General features: G+C 41.5%; 1 protein-coding gene across 1 annotated transcript in view; it reads left to right on the top strand.

The window, feature by feature from the left end:
• Positions 1 to 22,407, top strand: part of fbxw4 (F-box and WD repeat domain containing 4) — a 71,888-nt gene that overhangs the window by 597 nt on the left and 48,884 nt on the right. The window contains exons 2-5 of the mRNA XM_078273316.1: positions 384 to 479; positions 3,650 to 3,835; positions 4,375 to 4,507; positions 5,295 to 5,380. Of these exons, the coding sequence (XP_078129442.1) occupies positions 384 to 479; positions 3,650 to 3,835; positions 4,375 to 4,507; positions 5,295 to 5,380 (501 nt within the window). The remainder of the gene's footprint in view (positions 1 to 383; positions 480 to 3,649; positions 3,836 to 4,374; positions 4,508 to 5,294; positions 5,381 to 22,407) is intronic.

Below are 22,407 nucleotides of genomic sequence, written 5' to 3'. Positions count from 1 at the left end.
TGTGTTAGGCAGGGCGCACATGACCGCAAAGCAGCAAGGGTTTTTACAAGAGTGTGCTAAAACCTCCCTGAATTTTGGCTGCAGGCAGTCTGAATATGTTGTACACACAGTGCACAGTATCTGTACCTCATTTTACTTTACGTTACTTCATATAGACCAGATTTCATAAGATGTATCTGAGACAGAAATCTCACAGACCGAATATCTCTAGACTTCAGATTGTAACTCTCTAAAAAATGCTGCCATGGATGTGTAATTTTTAATGTAATACTTACTTATAAAACTTGAATGAATTCGTCATTTAAAAGCAGTGTTCTAGTATGTCCTCTACTATAAAACAGATGTGATCCACAGTGGTGAAAGCGTAGAAACTGTCATTGCAGATATCCTTCCATCCCACTGAAGGAAAGAGTAAAGGCAGCTCAAAACTGGTATGATGGGGTCTGCAAAAGGGCAATTCCTCTCAAATGGAAAACAAAGTGAGTATTACAAATATACCAATATACTTGACACACAAATATGAGATTGATATCTATCTTCTTAACTGTGTCCTAAAATGTTACACTATTCCTCTGACAAACATAATGTATTCATTATCTTGAACTGGATTCTATCATGGTGACTTTTCATTCATGTTAGCTTTACTCTCATGATTTCACTAACATCACTTACATATCTCCAAAGATCCTCTATACTATGCTATACTATAGTGAAGATACCAATGGTATAAAACCAAGGGGGTAAGGGTCTGTCAACAACCCGTAGATCCTATGGCGCCATTTTGATGCTAACAAGCACTCACCCGCCGTTAGCATCCCATTGACTGCCATTCATTCTGACGTCACTTTGACAGAGAATAACTTTACATCTGAAGCATTTAAAGACTCTATTTGTCCATTGTTTATTTCTAAAGAAACACGACAATGTATAAAAGGCTCCATTACCTTGTACCTCACGTTATGGCTCCGTAGCAGATGTTTTTGTAAAAATAGGCTAACGAGTGTGTCATAACCACGGGACTTACTGTCGCATTGTAGAGGGATTACCGTATAGTACAGGAGAAGCTCTCAGGCAGTTTGGACTTCCATTAGCTGTTTAAGTGTAATTACTAATGTTAACTATCATTTTAGTGATCAATAATGAGCCTGTGTCTATGTTATCTCCTTACATATACCTACGCTCTCCGTCTCTGCTAGATTGGGAATGATTGAGATTTCTCTTGGCACAGCTACCAGAAGACTTCCAACTTTCAGACAGGTTGCTCACGTCACATTTACTTCGTCTCTCTCAGTTGGAGGCTGCTCAGTAACGCTCAGCCATCACCGGAAAAGTGTTTCTAATGGCCTTCACTGGTCTCCGTCCAGAGACACGGGACCTGGTGGTCCATTTTATATACTGTCTCTGTTTATACTATGTATAAAACGGTACACACGTCCTGTCTCCTAACGGGCCGTGACCTCGTCTGAATATGTAGTGAACGTTGTGTGGATGGATGAAAAGTTATATTTTTTATAATTTATTACTATTTTATTTTTTGCTACCGTTAGATATTTACACAGCTAAAAGGACATATTTAGCATCACAGAGATTAGTTTTGTTAGGGCGTTCGCGAACGTTAGCTGACGTTAGCTTCTCTGTGTTGCCAGATCTCGCGAGGGTTTGGTCCTGAGACAGAAACAGGTCTCAAACAAAGTTAATTTTCTCCTGATGCGTCCGTCTGAAAAATGCCATTTTGGTGTCAGAATGTTCTGGAGATATGTGGCTTGTTGAAAAATGGCTCCAACATTTATTTTGGTGACTATGGGGCGAAAGAATCGCTCATAATCTGTGTTCACGTTAACTTCTCCTGTTGGAATCAACACACTCAGGACCTGCCGCTAGTCTCCTAAAGAGGCGGGGCAGTGGCGGAGCCCATGTTACACAGATACAGGAAACCACTCCGAGTTGGGGCGTCTCAGTTCTAAACCGTCTCTGATATCTCCTATAAATCACGAATAGATACCCGAAGTCACGCCCTTCTACGTCCGGTCCATGGGACCTATCTTTCGAAAAAAAATATGAACGGTAGTGAACGGGGAGAGGCAAATTATTTTTTGCTCCCGTTTGAATTGAGCCATGGATTACAAATATGATGTTCATCAATTTAAAAGATAATTTTTCAACTGAAGAATGTCTCAGTTAGCCGTAAGTTTGTCGTATGACCACTTAGTTTAGTGTGAAACCGCTCAGTGAACTACATCTCTCGTCTCAGTGAACTACATCTCTCGTCTCAGTGAACTACATCTCTCGTCTCAGTGAACTACATCTCTCGTCTCGCGCAATTTACGTCACCTAGCTTGATGCTCAACTTGCTCGCTAGCTAGCTAGCTTAGCTCTGTTCCACAACACATGTAACGTTATCTTACCTGATGTGTTTTATCCGGTGAAAGGTTACATCCCCGGTACGATACACACAGACATCGTAGCTTCAGCGAGACGTCATCCATGCGACTTTGAAGGGTGTAGTCTTTCTAATTACGTATTTTCACAGTCTTATACTTCAACAGTTGAACAATAAACTGAGACTTTCTTGACTTTCTTGAAATTATCTATTAAATTGTTGAACATCATATGTGTAATCCACGGCTCAATTCAAACGGGATCAAAAAATATTGTGTCTTTCCCCCCTTCACTACCGTTTTTTTTTTTTTTTGAGTCAAGGTCCCATTGCGGTCCACCGGAAGGGGAGGGACTTCGCCTCTCTATAGAGAGAGAACGAATCACGTCACACTGTTGCTACAAAGCTAATGAAGACTATCAGCTCCACACAGCTCTCTCTGGATTTCTCAGTGTGACTATGTTCAGAAGACTGTGGCGTCCGGCGACTTTCCCGCACAGAAACTCCAGTGAAGATAATGACCTCTTCTGAAGAGTCCATCATGTTTTTTTACTCCTCCGTGTCCTCCTTGGCTACTAGCAACTGCGGGGGGCTTGTATCATGTGGACGCGGTGACAGTTTTGTTGTCATTACTTAGAATTCCTCATGGGGGCAACACAAACTACACACTATAGCTTTAAGCATTTCAAAGGATTATTTTAGCAACCTATGTCTACCAGAGAGATCATGTTAGCTGTTAGTACGCTAATGTTAGCTATGTGTTAGCAAGCCAAGGTACTTGCAAACATAATACTATAGCTTTCTGACTTCTCCACATGCCACTATAACACAAGTTGCATACTGTCAAAATGTTTTAGCTGAACTTACAGATATATAGTTAGCCTAAAACTGTCATTTGGATATTCGTTCTGGCAACTAATTGCTTGCTGCACACTAACGTTGGGCATATCGTAGGCTTAGTGTCAGGATCCCACAGGCTTCCCATTCTTCCTGCTGATTTCCTCACATCTGTATTCACTTTTGTCTTCATAAAAGCTCAGTTTTTCAGTTTGAAAGCTTATAAAAAACTTAGTTTTGGGTTCTTTACCCTGTTAGTAGTGCATCCCACCACACAGCAGCTTTTAGGCATTTTTGTTGTTGTTGTTTGCTAGCTTACGGAATTGTCTAGGAGGCACCTTTACGCAATACAAGCCAATGGAGAGCGGAGATTTGTTTTCCCCTCCGATGGGGGTGGAGGGACTTAAATGTGCTCTGTCTCTATGTTGTCTTCAGACTGTTGCCATGGTTGCAGCTGGATGGGGACACACTGTTTCTATCTCAGGCTGCTGATATTGGAGCGCACCATCTGCGCCAAGACTCCGGGAAGCTCCAGCGTAACCCATTTGAAATCTACTCGGGCCACAAGGGTGATGTCTGTCGCTTTGTTGTGACGGACTCTCACCTGGTCAGTGGTGGAAGGTACCTCATGCTCTTTATTTTTCGCGGTGACTTTATTTGACATAGGCAACGTGGAATAGCCATTTTGTTACCGTCAGGTAATAAAGTAACAATTAGCATCTTCTGTAGAGATTTAAATAAAGATTTTACACTTTCTGTTTTTAACACGTGTACACAGGTATCTGTTTATTGGGGAAATCATGTGGCACACGACAAGTATGTGCAGCAACAACAATTAGTTTGGTGTAAACAGAAGATCAGGGTAAATTGTAGCGCTGCAAAGATGAATCGATTAACCAATTCGTTGTCAACTATTAAATTGATCGGCAACTATTTTGATAATCGATTAAGCCGTTTGATTCCAGCTTCTTAAATGTGAAATTTGAGGAGGTCGTCTTGGGCTTTGGGAAACACTGATAGACATTTGTCACCGTTTTCTGACATTTTATAGCCCAAACAACTAATCAATTAATCGAGAAAATAATCTACAGATTAATGGAGAGTGAAAATAATGGTTAGTTGCAGCCCAACTGAAATGAACTCCTCTTTGTCTGTGTCAGCGATGGCAGGATCCTGGTTCACAGCAGGAGGGGGGACATGTTGGTCGAGTTATCAGGTCATAACCAGGAAGTCAACTGCCTGGACTCTAAAGATGGACTCGTCATCAGTGGATCCAGAGACCGAACTGCCCGGGTCAGAACACCCTTTACAATTTACATTGATTATTGTGACGCACAGTGCCGTGATGCTTACAATCCACATTTTCTTTCACAAAGAGGGAGACTGAAGTGGGGATTATCGGCCCCGGCCGATTATCAGGCCGTTTTTTGGCAGTTGGCAGATTATCTGTATCAGCGTTTTATTTGCCTGATAACCAATAAAGTTATTGAATTAAAAAGTGTGCTTCTTCGGCTCGGCTACAGCTCTGTGTCTGTCCCTCTGCTTCAGGTTCACTCACCACTGAGTCTGACTCCCCCCCCCCCACAACACTATCTGACTCTCTGTTACTGGGGATTATGTTCAAAGTTTCTATTTCATTAAATAGTTGCTTAAAGCGTTTAAACAAAGTTTTGTGTTGGAGTATGTAACATTCCAAAATCTTAGTTTTGATTTCAAGATTTATATTTTCACTGTAAATACATATCGTATCCAAATATCGGTTTTATTAACTAATAATAATCTGTATTTGGCCTTAAAAAACCAGTGTCGGTCGGTCCCTAGACTGAAGGGCATTAGCCTTTGAAACATTTACTTAAGAACAAGAAAATTATTAACATTTCACTTCAGATTTTCATTTTATTTTGGATAATTCAGCAGTATATATCATGTGCATAACATAGTATGCCAACATTGGCAACCTGTCAACCCCCCCCTCTAAGGATAAGCGGTTACAGATGATGGAAGGATAGATGGATAGCATAGTATATCTGTTTATGCATACATTATTAAATGTACTCACTGGGGACTTTTGTGTCTCTAGATTTGGACTTTGACTTCCGGCTGCCCCAGAGACACCATCCCCATGTATGACAGAGTGTGGTCTGTTGCTATTAGTCCTACATTGAGGTAAGCATTTGCTCAGAATTACTCACAAAAGTATAGTTAACAGGAGCCACAGAGAGGTGGCTGTTAGGGAAATGTCAGTGGAGGTGGTACGATATGGAGAAAGTCAAATATCACAATATTTTTTGAAGAAAATACCTCGATAACGATATTGTGGGGTTGACAATTGGTGCTTTCACAAAATATTTACACAATGAGATTTGTGATAAATAATCGTCATTAATGTGGATATAATGCCAAAGTGGGTCATATTACGATATCCAAAATCTAAGACGATATCTAGTCTCAAATCACAATATCGATATAATATCGATACATTGCCCAGCCCTACTCCGAAGAGGAGCGGAAAGAGAATCCCTCATTGATGTTATTGACATAGACTACCGACAGTAAACATGACCCCAGCTCATAGTCCAGCACGTCATTATCTAACCATACGGACCTTATTGGGTTAAACGCGTGTCCAGATGGTGATTATCACACAAACTTGTGGCTGATTTTGGGCTGTATCAAAGTCTTGAATAATGTTTGTGGTGGAGCTAACCTCTGTGGCTGGGCAAACACACATCTCCTGCGGAATACTGACTGTACTGTTTGCTCCTACTTTTACCAAATTGTACAAACTCAGATTGTTGCATCATGCTGCTGTGATCATAGTCTGTAAAAAATAATTGATATAGCATCGGTGAAGTCACCCAGTGGTTTTTGGGCTGCTGTTTGGAAGCCAGCAGCTGGCTGAATTTTACTGGTGGGTAGTCTCGCATTGCCAGACCTTCCTCCACAGCGCTGTAGAGGAGGGTCTGGCTAGTCCACACAGCATTCCAGGATGGGAAAGAAACGGGCTCTGGTTTATTGGCATTTCTTTAAGCCAATCACAATCGTCATTGGTCGCTAAGCGCTGCAAAATAGCCTGAAACATGTACGTTCAAAAGTAGTTTTAGTCTAGCTAGCAGTCTGGATTTGGGCTGAATCGCGATGTGCGCATGCAGTAGTCACATCGCAGGACGTGCGATTTTGGCGCTCACTTTTTTGCTGCTTGATAGAAAAATAAACTTTCACCGTTGTCCTTTTACATGATCGTTACCAGGCAGAGAAAGACAGTTAGCCATGTGGGCAACGTGTGTGTGTAAAGTAACGACAGGGTTTGTTATGGGCTCTCCCGTGTGTATTAAAGTCCCGTAAGCTGCCGCTGAGTGCACATTGGTGCACATGCTTTTCCATGGGTAGTGAAGCTGCAAAGACGAACTAAATCACCTGATTAATGCGACGTTATCACGACGTCTCCCGGCCATTTTTCACCGCAGAAAGCTGCTACCAGCCAGGCTAAAGCTAATATAGTTAGCCTTAAGAAACAAGGCGTCTGTCCCAACTAATGTTACGGTTCGGAGCCGCGAAGCTGGAAACGTAACGCTAATCTATAACAGCAGTCTGTGTCTGATATAACGTAATTTACACTGATTTAAGCGTTCTTGGATACACAGTTTGTTGCTAGTGTGTGACATCCAGGCTCTGCATGCACACAGAACCACCAATCACAATCAATGTTGATCAATTTATCAAACGAACAAGCTGGCCCCGCTAGTCGACCACAACCTGGAATTTAGAGGAAGCAACGTGCATGCATTATTACTATCATTCACTTTAGCCTGGATTGATAGTATTATATGAATACAATGGTGTCATGTCAGTCAACCGGTGTATTTAACTACCTAATGTCCCTCTCCAAAATCTCTTCAGAGGAGTAGACACATTTTTAGTTTCTATGTAGATGCACTCCCCTACAAAATCACCGCAGTAGTTGAGAATGATTTATTATTTCCAAATAGAGCTTTTTATGTCATATCGCATATATATCACAGGAAAAAAAATATCGCAATGTCAGTATTTCCAATATTGTGGAGGCCTAGCCTGGATTTACCCTTCAGAGATCTGAGGAGCAGTTAGCCATAGTCCTCGACCGGAGTCTAAAATGCCAACATAAAGAAAGCGGAAGGTAACTACATACAGACGAAAAGAAGGACATGCGGCAGAGTTTCCGGCCGCAACGGAGCAATCCCAGAAGTGGAAGGTCGTGGATATAGACTAGCTGGCGGGTAAATGCGAACCTCCGGCTACTGGTGCCGTTCCTCAGCATGTATGGCAGTACACAGAACTGGCTGAAAATCGCCAGACTTTCTCTTGAGTTAACAGCTAACGCTAGTGCTAGCTAGCTAACTTGGTTGGTAGAATGTTGAACAAGACATTTCTAGGTCGACCAAGGTTTTCAAAGTGTTTAAGTCAAAGTTTAGGATGAAAACATGGACATAACCCAGAAACGTTCAGAGCTATTTTAATGTAGACAGTGTAATGGTTAAGCATTGCTAAGCTAGTTTGGCTATCAGCAGACCAAGCTCAATCTTTTCAGATTGAACATTAGTTTGGGGAGTCTGCTCTGTCTTTTCTACTGCACAAGAGGCGTGATCAACGGGCATAGCTCAAATGACTCTGTACGCAATCGGATAGTCCTTCAACCAATCAGACCAACCGAAAAAGAAAACATGAAAGTGAGTGGTATTTACACCCACTCGAGCGATTTGTTTGCTAAACTAAAGAAGCCATTGAGCATCGTCGAGAGGTTAAAAAGGAATTGGATTGACGTCATCGTGTTAAACCCGCCAATAGCGCGCCAGGTGGATAAGCCAGTTTGTGATTGGTCCCCGCAGATTTCTAACGGAAGCAGGATAGAAAAATGTACAGGTTTCCAGCCTGAGCTTCAAGGCGAAATCAAATTGCCGGCAGATCGGGCTGGGTTTACCCAGTCTATTGCTAAGCCTCTGTCTTGTCCAAATCAGAGCAATAGAATACACATTTATAGAAAATAGTAAAGGTTCCCAGCGCAGTGTCAGCATGTAACCAGTGTGAGATATTAAAAGGTACTGACTGAAATTGGCTTGAGAGAGCAGAACCAAATTCTTTGTGGTGTGGTTTAGAGGTGCCTTTGATTTCTCAGCCATGTTTACACCCCACCCAGACACTCAATAACACACTTGACACACACACACCATTGATTGCATGCAGGCAGACAGATGCAGAGCGCTGCAACGGTACCCTGACTTCACCACCAGCAGTGAGGCGGTTGATTGCCCATCTGGCTGCATCACAGGTCACACTAAATAATTGACTGCTCTGTACAGAGCTTCAGGATTCATTTAAAACAAAGTACAGTAGTTCATGTTAGCTCCTGAGAGCAGTTTCTGCAGAGCAGGACACTGCCTTTGTTATATATTTCTTTTTTTTTTTTTTTGTAGCAGGGACTGCCTGGTTGACTAAATAAAGTAAACCGGCTGTTGTCATGAACCATTCGTACATATAGCTACGATAAGTAATGCGCTGTAATTCCTATGTATTGAACATATTTTTTGCCGTATGCAGCACATTGACTCCTACTATATAAAAACACTGTGGACAGTTTAGGGAGCAGGTCAGGGTGGATGGGTGGGTCATAAAACCCAGCGCTTTGGAGTTTGCTTCCTGGGGAAAACAAAAGACTTTCACCCAGGAAACGCGTGTTTGTGACTTGGGTGTGTCTTAATCCAAACCACGATCTTTATCCTAAACTTAACTATTCGTTTTGGTGCCTAAACTTAACTGTCTTCACCGCACAACGTTAATTTCCCACGGCCCCTGAAAGGACCGCCATCTCACGGTGCCCTGTAGCCGGCTACCAGGAACCTTTTGTCTAGCAACGGCCGCTGATACGACCAACAGCTGACGGAGCTCTGTAGCTGGCTTCACGTGACCAGCCTCCGGTCGCCTAATTTCGTAGGATATCACACAAATTGGTGTGAATAAATTCCCGTACGATATCGTACGAACCCGTTCATGAGAATGCGTTGAAGTAAATCACAACTTTGGGTGATCTACCTGTCTGGAGAAGCAGGTTGCTCTTTTACTCTTATCATTATCTGCTTTATACTGCTACAGTACTTTGAAACCAACACATTCCCTCCCTCTTAAACAGCTGTGTTCTTATGGGGTTAAAACATGTTCAACATAACTCAGGTGTCAGGAACCTACTTTTGCAGCAAGTACCTATGTTGTCTCTTGGGTCCTAACAAACCTAATCTTTGGCATACCTGCTCATGTCAACAAAATGACTTTCTGTGTTACTCTCTGTCACCGCTCTCTGTTCTTCAGCAGATCATTTCCACTATTGTTTAGAGTTGTTTTGCCAACATTTTATGTGTTTTAGAGGCATATTAAAAATACTTTGTTATTATGAAAACATGGTCTGAAAATATGAGCATAGGTTTTTTAACAACTCAACCATAGAACTTTGAATTGGGTGCTTTTGCAAAAAACCCAGATTACATTCAATGACGTTTTATAAAATCCAATGTGAACACTTAAAAAAATTATGTTATTAATATGTGTGCATGTCACCTAATGTATGCCACCTAATGTTTGGTTAAGGTTAGGGAAAGATGGTGGTTATGGAAAATTAAAGGTGAAATATGTAATATATTTACTGTATTAAATCCAAAAATGACCACAATATATCATCAGATATTAAGGAAACATTGTAAGTTGAAATACTATCTTTTCTGACAACAATGCTAATGCCAGTATTTTCTCCTTTGAAATTTCCGTTCCTTGACGGAATGTCTGTCTGTGTTTTGGCCTCTGTGTTGGTATCAACTGGCTTAATGCCTTAATTAAAAACATTAGGAAAAATCCAACCTTTAAGGACACCAATTTTTCTTTGTGAATGAATAATATATCGTAAATAAATAAATGTTCTTTCTTAAAATACAGGGGGCATAAGTCAGTACACCCCTATGTTAAATTCCCATAGAGGCAGGCAGACTTTTATTTTGAAAGGCCAGTTATTTCATGGATCCAGGATACTATGCATCCTGATAAAGTTCCCTTGGCCTTTGGAATTAAAATAGCCCCCCCCCACATCATCACATACCCTTCACCATACCTAGAGATTGGCATGGGGTACTTTCCATAAAATCATCTCTCAATGCAAATCAAACCAGCTATTAGGCTAACTGAAAGAACCCCATGCCAATCTCTAGGTATGGTGAAGGGTATGTGATGATGTGGGGGGGGGGCTATTTTAATTCCAAAGGCCAAGGGAACTTTATCAGGATCATAGTATCCTGGATCCATGAAATAACTGGCCTTTCAAAATAAAAATCTGCCTGCCTCTATGGGAATTTAACATAGGGGTGTACTGACTTATGCTCCCTGTATTTTAAGGAAGAAAATTTATTTATTTACAATTTATTATTCATTCATAAAGAATCATTGGTGTCCTTAAAGGTTGGATTTTTCCTCATTTTTTTAATTAAGGCATTAAGATCAATTTCCAAAAGATGATTTTTTTTTTAATACATTTTATGTCATTTCAACATTCGTGTACTCCCATTTAATTATATAGAGTACTCGAGTTGGTCGCAAAAACAATTGAGACACAGCCAGAGGCAGATCCCGACTGGTCCTGGCTAACGCTGCCATGCTAACACGCGATAACGGCTAACGTTTCTGAAGGACCAGTCAAGCGGGCCACGGCTGTTTACAACCACCTTGACAGACCTATGACAGAAACCGCAAGCTTGACTTCCTTATAAGAAACATGTAATTTAACTTTGGCAAAACAACCGTGTAGCCTGTTCAGCGGCCGTAGCCGACTAACGGTGAGTCATTTCAGTCAGTCAGTGGTAGAGGACGGCTAGGTAGTGGTATGTTTAGTGGTTCTTGCCCTAATTTTAAGCCGAGAAAGTGTGTCTGTCAGTCGGGTACAGAGCTTTGCGTGAGCACGGGCTTTTATGACTGTCAACATAGCCAGCGTTTTACGTCAGCTACTCCGCTGTGCTGTGGAGTAATGTCTGGTTTTGTCAGACTAGCATCTAGCAACATTGTTGGATGCTGTGTTTGCAACCTGGCAACCTCCGTGAACTTTGAGTCTGTTGAGGAGGGGCCGGGAAGACGACTCTCTCCAGTAGTTTGAATTTGGACTGCAGTAACTATTTTAAACGCTAGCTGTTAGTATTACATATTGACATATTGCACCTTTTAAAGTAACTAAAACACTCCTTTGCATTGCAGAGTCATCCAATATGGACAGAATTTCTACAGTTCTGGGCTGTGGAGCAGGTCTAACCCTAAACAGCATTTAGTACAAAACCCTTAATATATTAATGACTTCTAACCCTGAATCTGATGTAATAGTCCAGCTTGGTCCTTAAGCCCTTTAAATAAGTGAGGAGCAGATAACATGTCCTCCTTTTCAGTCTAAAATTATAACCTTTGCACACACGGTAATAAGATATCCAGTATATCAACACACAAGCTTGGTGGCCTTGTCTGTCTGACCCAGGCCATGCAGCGTCTCTCAGATCTGAGAGGAACAGGCAGATTATCCACATCATTAATTCTCCAATTTGCTGGCTGAAATAGCAGACCATGCCTCAGGCCTCCGCCCCCTCATAATGGAAACTATCACTCACTGACCAACGGCCTGGTTAATTAAAAATCTTCTGGAAAACAGGTGTCAACTCACTGATAAACTTCTGCCCCACACACCAAGTTACCCCTCCTGGTTTTCACCCCAGCTGTTTAAGCACAAGCCTAGCTAAAAGTCACAAAACCATCCCAAATCAAACAGTTGAGAAAGTGCTGTATAGCCAGGGGTGAAAGCCCCCACCCAATGGGCTTCAACAGACGAGGTCTGAAGTAAACAGTTGTATTTCATACCTGTCTTATTCATTTATATTCTGTTTTAACTGTTCTTTAAAGTCCCCCTCCACTCAATAATGTGTGTTTTATGTTTATGTTCCCTAAAATGTCTGACCTTGCTATACTGACTTGTAGCCATGCTAAGTTTGTCACTAGAGAGGTGTTTTCACATCTTTGTGCTGAAGTGGGAGATGTCTCTAGCCTGGGAAAACCCTGACGAACTTCCGGCAAATTTGAGAAGTCAGTCTGGCCAGTTCAAGCCCATTTCCAATTTTTCCAAATCGAGGCACCGATCACAACCGTTGAGGCGGCCTTTACACGATGACGATAGCGCAGCGACGGCAAGCAGCTTTTTGTTTACATTCAACATGACGGCCACCGAGGCGCAGCAACCCGTTGATGCCACTGTCGCTGTTACGTCACCCGGATCGTTGGTCTGATTGGTTGAAGGACTATCCAATTGCGCCCAGAGGCATTTGAGCAGCGTCCGTTGGTGACGCCCCTTTGGGAATGGGCTGTGAATGAACCTTCCCCAGACCCACTCTCAGTTACAACTGAGAGTGGGTCTGGTGTCAACCAGGCTAAGATGTCTCTGCACCTTCCTAAAATTGACCTCACCAGACTGTCCGACGGCTGATAATCGGGTTGGTGTGTCAGGGCCTTTAAACAGAATCAGGCGTACGTGCGGCCGTATAATTCTGACGAAAAAAAATGCATATGCCCATTTCTGTTTTTGAGTCTACACAGAGTTGTATGCATCTGGCCCCTGGAATCAAAGTAAGCAGTTTGGAGATGTGGATTAGAACTACTTTAATAAAAAAATTAAAAAAAGTTTGAGTTTTTGAGTTTGATGTGAACATGGCTTGAAGGCAAGCGCTCTCAGAAGATCAATCATTTGTATAGATCAATAATTATTGATTCATTTAAAAGTGTAAAAAAGGTTACAACCATTTCCAAGACTTTAGATATTCATCCATCCACATTTAGACAGGTTGTCTGCAAATTTAGGCAACTGAGAACTGTTACAAATCTCCCTAGAAGTAGCCGCAAGGGCACTTCAAAGAATGCTATACGAGGTAAAAAAAAAAGAACCCTCGGTCCACAGAAGGCCTAAAGGAATCATTGGAACAGGTTAACATCTCTGTTCATGAGTCCACCATACGTATAGCTTGATAGTGTCTATCGCAGGACACCACAGAGGAAGCCATTGCTCTCCAAAAAAAGATTGCTGCACGCCTGAAGCATCTGGACACTCTACAACACTACTGGGTGAATGTTTTGCGGACTAAGGTGGAGTTGTTTGCTTTGAAATAGAGATAGGAGTGTAGAAATGCTGTGGACAGACCTCAAACGAGCCATTCACAGCAGAACATTTTTGTAAGGAGGGTTAGGGTTAGAGCGGTGTGCAGGTCTGCAGCTACCAGAAGCGTTTGCTTGAGGTTCAACAGATCAAATCCAAGGATTCACTTACCTTTTCAACAAGCACTGTGCATGTGTATTGGGTGTGTTCAATAAATACATGGTTTCTGTTTTATTAGCTTAAAGGAGACCTATAATGCTTTTCCTGTCATATCTATAATGTTACAATGTCGGATGTTCGTATTAAACGTGGCCGAAGCGTCAAATAATGACATAAACGAACGTAAAAGAAATCCCTGAGCCAAAACCTCAGATTTCACGCTGTCCTAAACGCTATGGTTTCAACAGTTTTTTTTTCTTCTATTCTCGGCTTGGTATGATGTCATACCACGCTGGTTTGCGGGGCTTAAAGAGACAGGCACTCCAACGGAGCGTCTCAGACAGAGGGTGAATACAGGGGCAGCAGCCATGGGCAGTATGAAAAAAAAGGAAGTGTTTTTGGAACATTAAATAATTTAAACATGTTCTAGTAGAAACACAAAATACAAGTATGAACTTGAAAATTAGCATTATAGGTCTCCTTTAAGCCTATTGTGTTTGTCTATACCTGTAATTTTATGACCAATTAAAGCAGAAAACCAGGTAATTCAACAGGGTTCACTCTCTTTTTCTTGGCACTGTATATACACTATCATAAAACATTCAAACAAAAGGGGTATGAACAACATGATCACCATGTACATAGTTTTTTTTCAAGATGCAAACTTACTCTGTGTACTTGTGCTTACTAACGACGTGTACTGTTCTTGTAGTGCCCCTACAGCAACATAATGCACAGGCAGAACCGCAGTATACACACCCAAAGTGGCATTATACATGACTATAGCATTATGCCAACCCTATTGCCAGTCAGAACGTTTATACTAGCCGATTCTGCAAAACCCCAGAATGCATTCAGTGCAGTGGTTTTTACATGATTTAGTTCTACAATATCCATCCATGACTACTACTGGACTGTTACTGTACTCATGATTGGGTGACTAAAAGACTTGGTTAAGGTTAGGGAAAGAGTAGTCTGTATCCACGACGTTTCACTTCCGGGATTGCTCCGTTGCAGACGAAAATTCCGCCGGATTTTACTCATTTTGGCCATCATTTTGGCATATCCGTTGCCTTGGTTTTTTCTTTGTGTTGGCATTTTAAACTCTGGTGAATTTGTGAGGACTATGGTTAACTGCTCCTCAGATCTCTGCAGGGTAAATCCAGACAGCTAGCTAGACTATCTGTCCAATCTGAGTTTTCTGTTGCACGACTAAAACAACTTCTGAACGTACACGTTCCACCAAAACAAGTTCCTTCCTGAGACTATTTAGCAGAGGCGCTGTTGCTCCATACGGTGCTTAGCGCCACCCAAGACGATTGTGATTGGTTTAAAGAAATACCAATAAACCAGAGCATGTTTTTCTCCCATCCCAGAATGCTGTGTGAACTAGCCAGACCCTCCTCCACAGCGCCGTGGAGGAAGGTCTGGCTATGCGAGACTAGGGTATGAGTGCTGGACACCCTTTAACCCTTTGAACTCTGCAATAGAAATAGTCCGCCAGTGCCTACATTGAAATCTTTGCTTAATGTGATGTGCTCCATGAGTATATTCAAATACTTTATATCCCTAAAATCAGCACAACATAAGCTAAAAGATTATGTAAGTCAATAAACCATTATAAAAATAATAATACTTTTTTAATTGTCATAAATAAAAAATCTGACGTGTTTTAATCAAATTTTACTAAATAAACACACAAAACATATTGATCCAGAAGATCTTTAAATGTAGAAACATGAACAAAATGTGTATTAACACTCCACAACTTATTTGAACTATGTAATTTTTGTTGTTTGTGAGATATGCTCATTTTAATGAGCAGAGTGTAATGGCGTTTTAATAGTTTCATGTGCGATGGATGGATGGATGGATGGATGGATGGATGGATGGATGGATGGATGGATGGATGGATGGATGGATGGATGGATGGATGGATGGATGGATGGATGGATGGATGGATGGATGGACGGACGGACGGATGGATGGATGGACGGACGGATGGATGGATGGATGGACGGACGGACGGATGGATGGACGGACGGATCGGACGGACGGACGGACGGACGGATGGACGGACGGATGGATGGATGGATGGATGGATGGATGGATGGATGGATGGATGGATGGATGGATGGATGGATGGATGGATGGATGGATGGATGGATGGATGGATGGATGGATGGATGGATGGATGGATGGAGCAAGTTACAGAAAATACAGGAAATATACTAGAAATAAATAAGATAACATAAAAAAAATATATATATATTTTATAATATACTTATAGGGATGAAAAAAAATGTATATACAAGTGTAGACTAAAATTTACATACAAAATAAAATATGTATAATATTTAATATGAAGTAACCAGTGTGCAAGTACAATAATGCCATGTTGGGGAGATTGTTTGGGAAATTGTTATTTAATTATCTTATGTTATTTTCTAAAATGCTGTTTTTCAACATCTGCTGAATATAGATGTAGTGTTGACTGTTGAACCCTGGTCTCCAGCAGCCTACGTGGTTTCCATTAAGGAGGCTGATTGTCTAAGCAGATGTACGGCTTGAGGCAGGTGTCGTAATTCACTCTGTCTTAACAGTTTGTGGCATTTGTTTGTGCCATGTGCCACTTTGACAGCTTTTGTTGGATGTTTAAAGGCTAGTTCAGAGGGAATGAGGTGAATGATGGCTGCCTCCACAGCATGCCTTCCCTGTGTTAGAAATGTCACTGTCCCTGCTTCACACTCATCCTTTCCTTTTGATCACTTACAGGGGCTGAATATTCCACAGAAACAGCATTATTCCAAATGCCTCCTATTCAGTCTAAGTTTAACCAAGCAAGTTATAGCCCTCTATATGTGTGCTGAAATTCCCCCCCAAAAAAGTGTAATTAAGTAAAAACAATGATTAAAAAAAGAGCCATATCAAAATCATAAGGTTCCCTTGTATTGTATAATCGCTGTATATATTGTATACGCCCTCCAATACTCACAATTTGCACCACTGTACATACTGTATAGTTATTTATTCTATATTACCATATAGCCTGTTTATAGCCTGTACATACCTGTAGTAATAGACACTCATATAGACACATATCTATACACTTATATATCATTCATACATTGCACTCTGTATATACTGTAGCATATGTTATATAATCATAATGTAGCACACGTTATTTAATATATAATTTAATTACAGCTTAAAGCACTTCTGGTTAGACACTAACTACATTAGTTGCTATGTACTTGAATGTGAATCTAAAATATATTTTTTGTATAACCAATCTTGAGCAGATCAGTGGTTCCATTAGCTGCTTGTGCTGAACCAGCAAGATACACTGCTCTTCTTAATTTGGGCTTCAGGGCTCCTTGTCTGCCCTTAGTACTTTGTGATATGCCGGCTATGTTTTAAAAGAATGGTTGTATTCAAAAGTGACTAAAATGAATTGGCACTGTCCCTGCTCGTTCTACCTGTACAGTGTGAGCTGCAGGCATCAATTGTCAAATAACGTTGATTACCCGCAGTATACTGTCAAGCAACTGGAGAGAAATCAATTTGTTTAGAATAGGATCTATAGACTTAACACTACTCCACACACACACACACACACACACACACACACACACACACACACACACACACACACCAAGTTTTGATTTAAATACGAATAGGGCATTGACTGATTATCTGATATATATATATATATATATATATCACAATATGGCAACTATATGATCAATCACACATTAAATATTTACATTGATGTACACAGCAATAGACTGTTTTAATGTACTGCAATATATGAGATAATCTTTTTCAAAGCATGGCTGGAATCAATCATCTCTCTCACACACACACACACACACACACACACACACACACACACACACACACACACCTCTCAGCCCACCTCTGTTTCCATCCCTGTGTTTCTCTTGTTCCACTGGATATCATCTCAAGGTCTGTTAGTGAAGATTATTGCAACTGCAGTGAAATGCCAAGGCTAGTGCAGCACCGTCGCCCCCGTCATACAGCTTCGGAAAAGATATCGATCTCAACAGTGGCCCTGGACCGTGGCTTTTTTTAGGTTGCAGGGGTCCGATACGTTTTTCTTCCACTGGTATCTGAGTTTGAGTGAGTCTGTGTGTTTGTCCCTGTGTGGGTAAATCTCTACTGTACATGGTTTTTAGTGGTTCCCTTGACCGTGTGTTGAGAGACTCTGACCATTTCAGAAAACACGACAAGTAATAATTTGATGTATAATTCTGATATCATTTAACTTTATACAGTCAATATATACTTTGCATCAAAAATACTTAGCCTCAGTCCAATTGTGTAACTTTTAGTTGTTTTTTTTTATAAAATCAACAAATTATTCTTCATATATTTTTTTTTTTAGTTTGCCAAAATGGAAATAGCTGAAATAGTTAGTGTGCCACGTCTTGATCAGTATGTAGAAGACAAAAAAAAGCTCAGTGGGGTCTAATAAAGAAATCTAAAATTAACTGTGTGACGTGAATGAAGTTCACACTCTCAACTGCACAGAGAACCGGGCCTTAGTTTGGAACCAGCTTATTTTAGTGACATATCTTTTATTTCCCTTTTTCCATAAATAATGCAAACTGAAAACATCATCTGTCTTTACCCATTGTCGTTACATTGAGTTCCACAGCACCAATTCCATCAGTACAACAGTCACATCATGCTAACCACACCTCTCACGTTCTCTTTTTAACACAAATACTACTTTTATTCGTTAATTAATTCCAGTCACTTCCATGTTTCCACATTTTTACATCTTCAGTGAAGTTCCTGCAATCCTCTATTGTTTTCAGGTCTTCCAACACCCTCCTCCAGGTGACCCAGACCTCAGCTTGTTTCCAGATGACTAGATACTAGCTACTTGTGGTTCTCGTCTTGGGCTACAGCCATCTCGAGGCTCTCTCTGCCGCATCTATGGTGTTGGCTTTTGCACTCCTTTCTCCCTCAAAGCCCAATAGCCCCACTGCAAAGCCCCCAACTTCAACCTGGAAGCAGCCACCTTGCCTGCAGTCACCAACCAGAGGGGAATTCTTTCTTGAAGGCCTTGTCCAAGTGATCTTCTTAGGGAACTGTTAGCTCCAGCAGGTCTGGAGGATTCAGACAAGAGAACAATATCAGGTCTTATTATGGTGAGTCCTTTGCAGAGGCCAAGATTCCTGTAGATGCTGTAGCTGAGGGTCCTGGCTGCAAACATCTCTAGTGAAGGTGGTTTGATTAGGGCTGGGTACCGACCAAATTTCCTCCGTTTGTATCGAGTATCTGAAAATGTTAGACGTCGTAGAGACACCAGGAAAAACTTGTTACGTTACGCACGGAGACAGGGCTCACGTTAGCCTGGTTGACAACAGACCATTCTCAGTTGTAACTGAGAGTGGGTCTGGGCAAGGTTCATTCGCAGCTCATTTCCAAAGGGGCGTCGCCAACGGACGCCGCTCAAATGCCTCTGGGCGCATTGGATAGTCCTTCTGGAGATTTGACAGGCTGGAAAGCATGTCGCACACAAGGAACAAGGGACAAGGAACTTGATCCTGAGGGGCTCAGCTTTCCACAGCTCGGCCCACGTCACCTTCCTCTCCAGCACTTTGTCCCACCTTGTCCAGATGCCCTGTTGTCCCATTGCCACCCTCCTGCAAGACTCTATTGCTGTAGTCACCTCCCTCTTAAGATTGCTTATACTCAAGCAAAACACTTTGGTGATAGCTTTTGTAGATGGCATGCGAGTGGAAGTACAGGAACACGTATATGAACATGAAGAATCATACAGATGTTTCTAAAGGCGTGCCTGCTCAGCCAGTCTTCCCAGCTGTCCATTTTAAAAAGGAAAATGCAGCCCGCGCCTAGTTAAAAGAATTAAGATGTGCATGACTTTTTGAGCCTACACGCTGGACGCAAAGGCCGTTGCGCGCGAACCTCCCAGACCTAGTATTGAAATCCTGACTCAGACGTCAGTGGTGCAGTGGTAAGTGTTTTTTTTCCTCCCATCTTCATACTCGCCCATCCCAGAGCAGCGCACCCCATGCGTAGTTTGTAAGGTTACAGCATATAGCATCAGCCTCATCTGGCTCATTTTCTGTCGTTTCTGCAATGTCACTCGAAGCAGCAGTAGCTTCAGGGGAAGGCTTACCAAAACACTGAAAGAGTGTAGTCTGAGTTCGCTTTCATTTTTCATCTCCTATAGTCAATGGTAATTAGTTCATTTCTAATTTGCCCAGAGAATGACACAAGTGGATAGCTCTGAGTACAGGTGTGAATGAACCTAGGACGCATTGAGATCAGATCACTCAGACCACATTCAGAGGTGGTCTTAGCCACACGTGGCCACATATGGCCACATTCTTATAGCAGTGTGTACGGGCATGTGTCCCAGGGCCACATGAAGGACCACCACTGTACTGTAAGTGGAACTACGTACTCTTTTTAAAGTATTTTAAACTCAGAGTGAATTGTGTGTTTTGGATGCTATTATAATACAATCAGTGATGTCAGTGTTTTTGTCCCTGTGCTGCCTGCTCTTTTATCCCCGGCTCTCTGGAGCTCTGTACCTTGGGTTGCCTGGAAAAGGCACCGTGTCGGCGGCAGTGAGGTCCCAGGGGACCGTCAGTATACAATACCTATATTTTTAGTTTTTTTTTACTTTAAGAATTCACACATATGTATGCTATTACTGCCGACACTCCTGTTCTTAAGTCGCGACATCTGCTCTTGCTATTTAGAAGCCAGTGAGCCTGAGTGGTCAGTGCAAACAGTGCAAAAAAAAAAGAAGTGGATAATAGTTTTCGTTTTCTATAAATTCTTCACAATAAAAGTCCCCCATCATTTTGTCATTTAAAAGGTTTTATTATGAAGCAGCAAAATCAGGAACTGTTGGGTCTTGATCAGCACATTTAACACGACGCCTTTCCACACACAGACAGTGCTTTTGTCATTAGTCATCGCACATTTTTAATGTATGGTCTATGTGAGAGTAACAACTTAAATGTATACACACACACCCAACCAGCCTATATGCAAATGGTTATTAAGATAAGATAGACTTTATTAATCCCACACTGGGGAAATTCCTGTGCTACAGCTCACAAGAAAATGTACAGACATCAGAATAACACAAATACACATTAATTAGACATTTAATAACATTTAAATATTTAATCGTGATTAATCGCATGATTGTCCATAGTTAACTCACCAATAATCACACATTTTTTTATTTAAAGGAATATTTTTCAATTTTTTAAATAATGCTCTTATCAGCATGGGAGAGTATAAATATGCTTGCTTTATGCAGATGTTTATTATGATTGCAACAGTCCAAAACAATGACAGATCCCCTTTTAGAATATTCTCCAGAATAACCTCAGAGGTACTGTATGCTTAAAAACAAATAAAAATAAAAGGAGAGAGTCAAACGAGCAGGGTGAGTGTAACATGAACTGTGATATGGACATTAAAAGGAAATTACCATGTATGCCATTATAGTATGCTTGCTATTATTTGACTCAACCATCATTTGGGTATTAGCTTTAATTAGAGAATTTGTAAATGTTATTTTTATTATTGTTTTTTTTTATAGTTTTTAGCGTAGATCCGGAATGAAAATCTGCTAAATTTAGTTTTTCTGCTTGTGGTGATGTGTTAACATTCTGAGTTTAATTTTTTATTATTATTTTTTTTCTTTTAATCTGTGGAAAATCTGAAGAAAAATGTGCAGCAAGTCTGCAGAAAATTCTGCAGAATTCTGCTTCCGCAGATGTGTGACCCGGTTGATGAGTCTCCAGCTTGTGTATACCCCTCTCAACGTCCTCCCTGTCTGTCTCTCCCTCTCTCTCTGCCGTCTCTCTCCTGCTGTATACATTGAGTGTGCGGGTCCAGGCAATAAGAAGTGGGGCAGGTGGTTAGCTAATAGTTGACTGAGGTGCTTCCTGCAGACCCTGCTGTCATCCAAACAAGACCCAACAGGTTAAAGTATGGGCTGGGCAGCTGCAGATGTGTAGCGGCAGGTCAGCTCTCACACCGAATCATGGCTGATTAGGTTTCTTGGACATGGCTGACTTTGAGCTCAGCACTCGGCTGGGTGCAAACCCAGCTCCTAGTTTTGCTTCTGTGGACATGATATTTGGGTTTGAATTGGGCAATCTCTCATTAGCGTTTTCTTCCGGATTGTCAGTCTGCGTCCGTGGTGCCGCTAGCTGCTGCTACGTAGCTGCTGCTACGTATGCTGCTGCTAAGTATAACAGTGGTGGAGATGTATTGTGCAATCCTGCTCACCACATTAAGGCATGTGTTTGAATCGTAATGCAGCTTTGATGGTATCTCATGCCAAGTAGCAAAGTGTGAGTATGTTTACATGAACATTAGTATCCCACTTTTGGGACTTACCCTAGATTTTATTGTATGCAGACACTTAGAATATTAATCTGAGCCTGTCAGCGGCAAAACGAGCACTTTTGTGAAGGTAAGTACAAGCTGGACAATTGTCCTATTAACTTACATTGTAGCTTGTTTCGTCTCCCTTAACTGAACCAATGTCAAAGACTGTTGTTCCCATCAGTCACTTAGACACAAAAACAGAGGAAAATAGGGTCCAGGTTGAAAAAACGGTAGTTGCCCTTTAAGTAGTACTCCCGGGACACAAACTCTTTCCTGGGTGAAAGTCTTGTGTTTTCCCCTTCTTCCAGGACACAAACTCTGCTTCAAAGCCCTGTGTTTTAGGACCCACCAATCCACCCCGACCTCCTCCCTACGCGGATCTGAGCGGTCTTTGTACAGCAGAAGTCAATGTGGTGCGTACAGCAAT

This window comes from Sander vitreus, chromosome 17 (assembly GCF_031162955.1).
Source record: "Sander vitreus isolate 19-12246 chromosome 17, sanVit1, whole genome shotgun sequence".
NCBI lineage: Eukaryota > Metazoa > Chordata > Actinopteri > Perciformes > Percidae > Sander > Sander vitreus.
The sequence above is the reverse complement of the archived record's forward strand: the minus strand, read 5'-3'. Positions and strand labels throughout refer to the sequence as shown.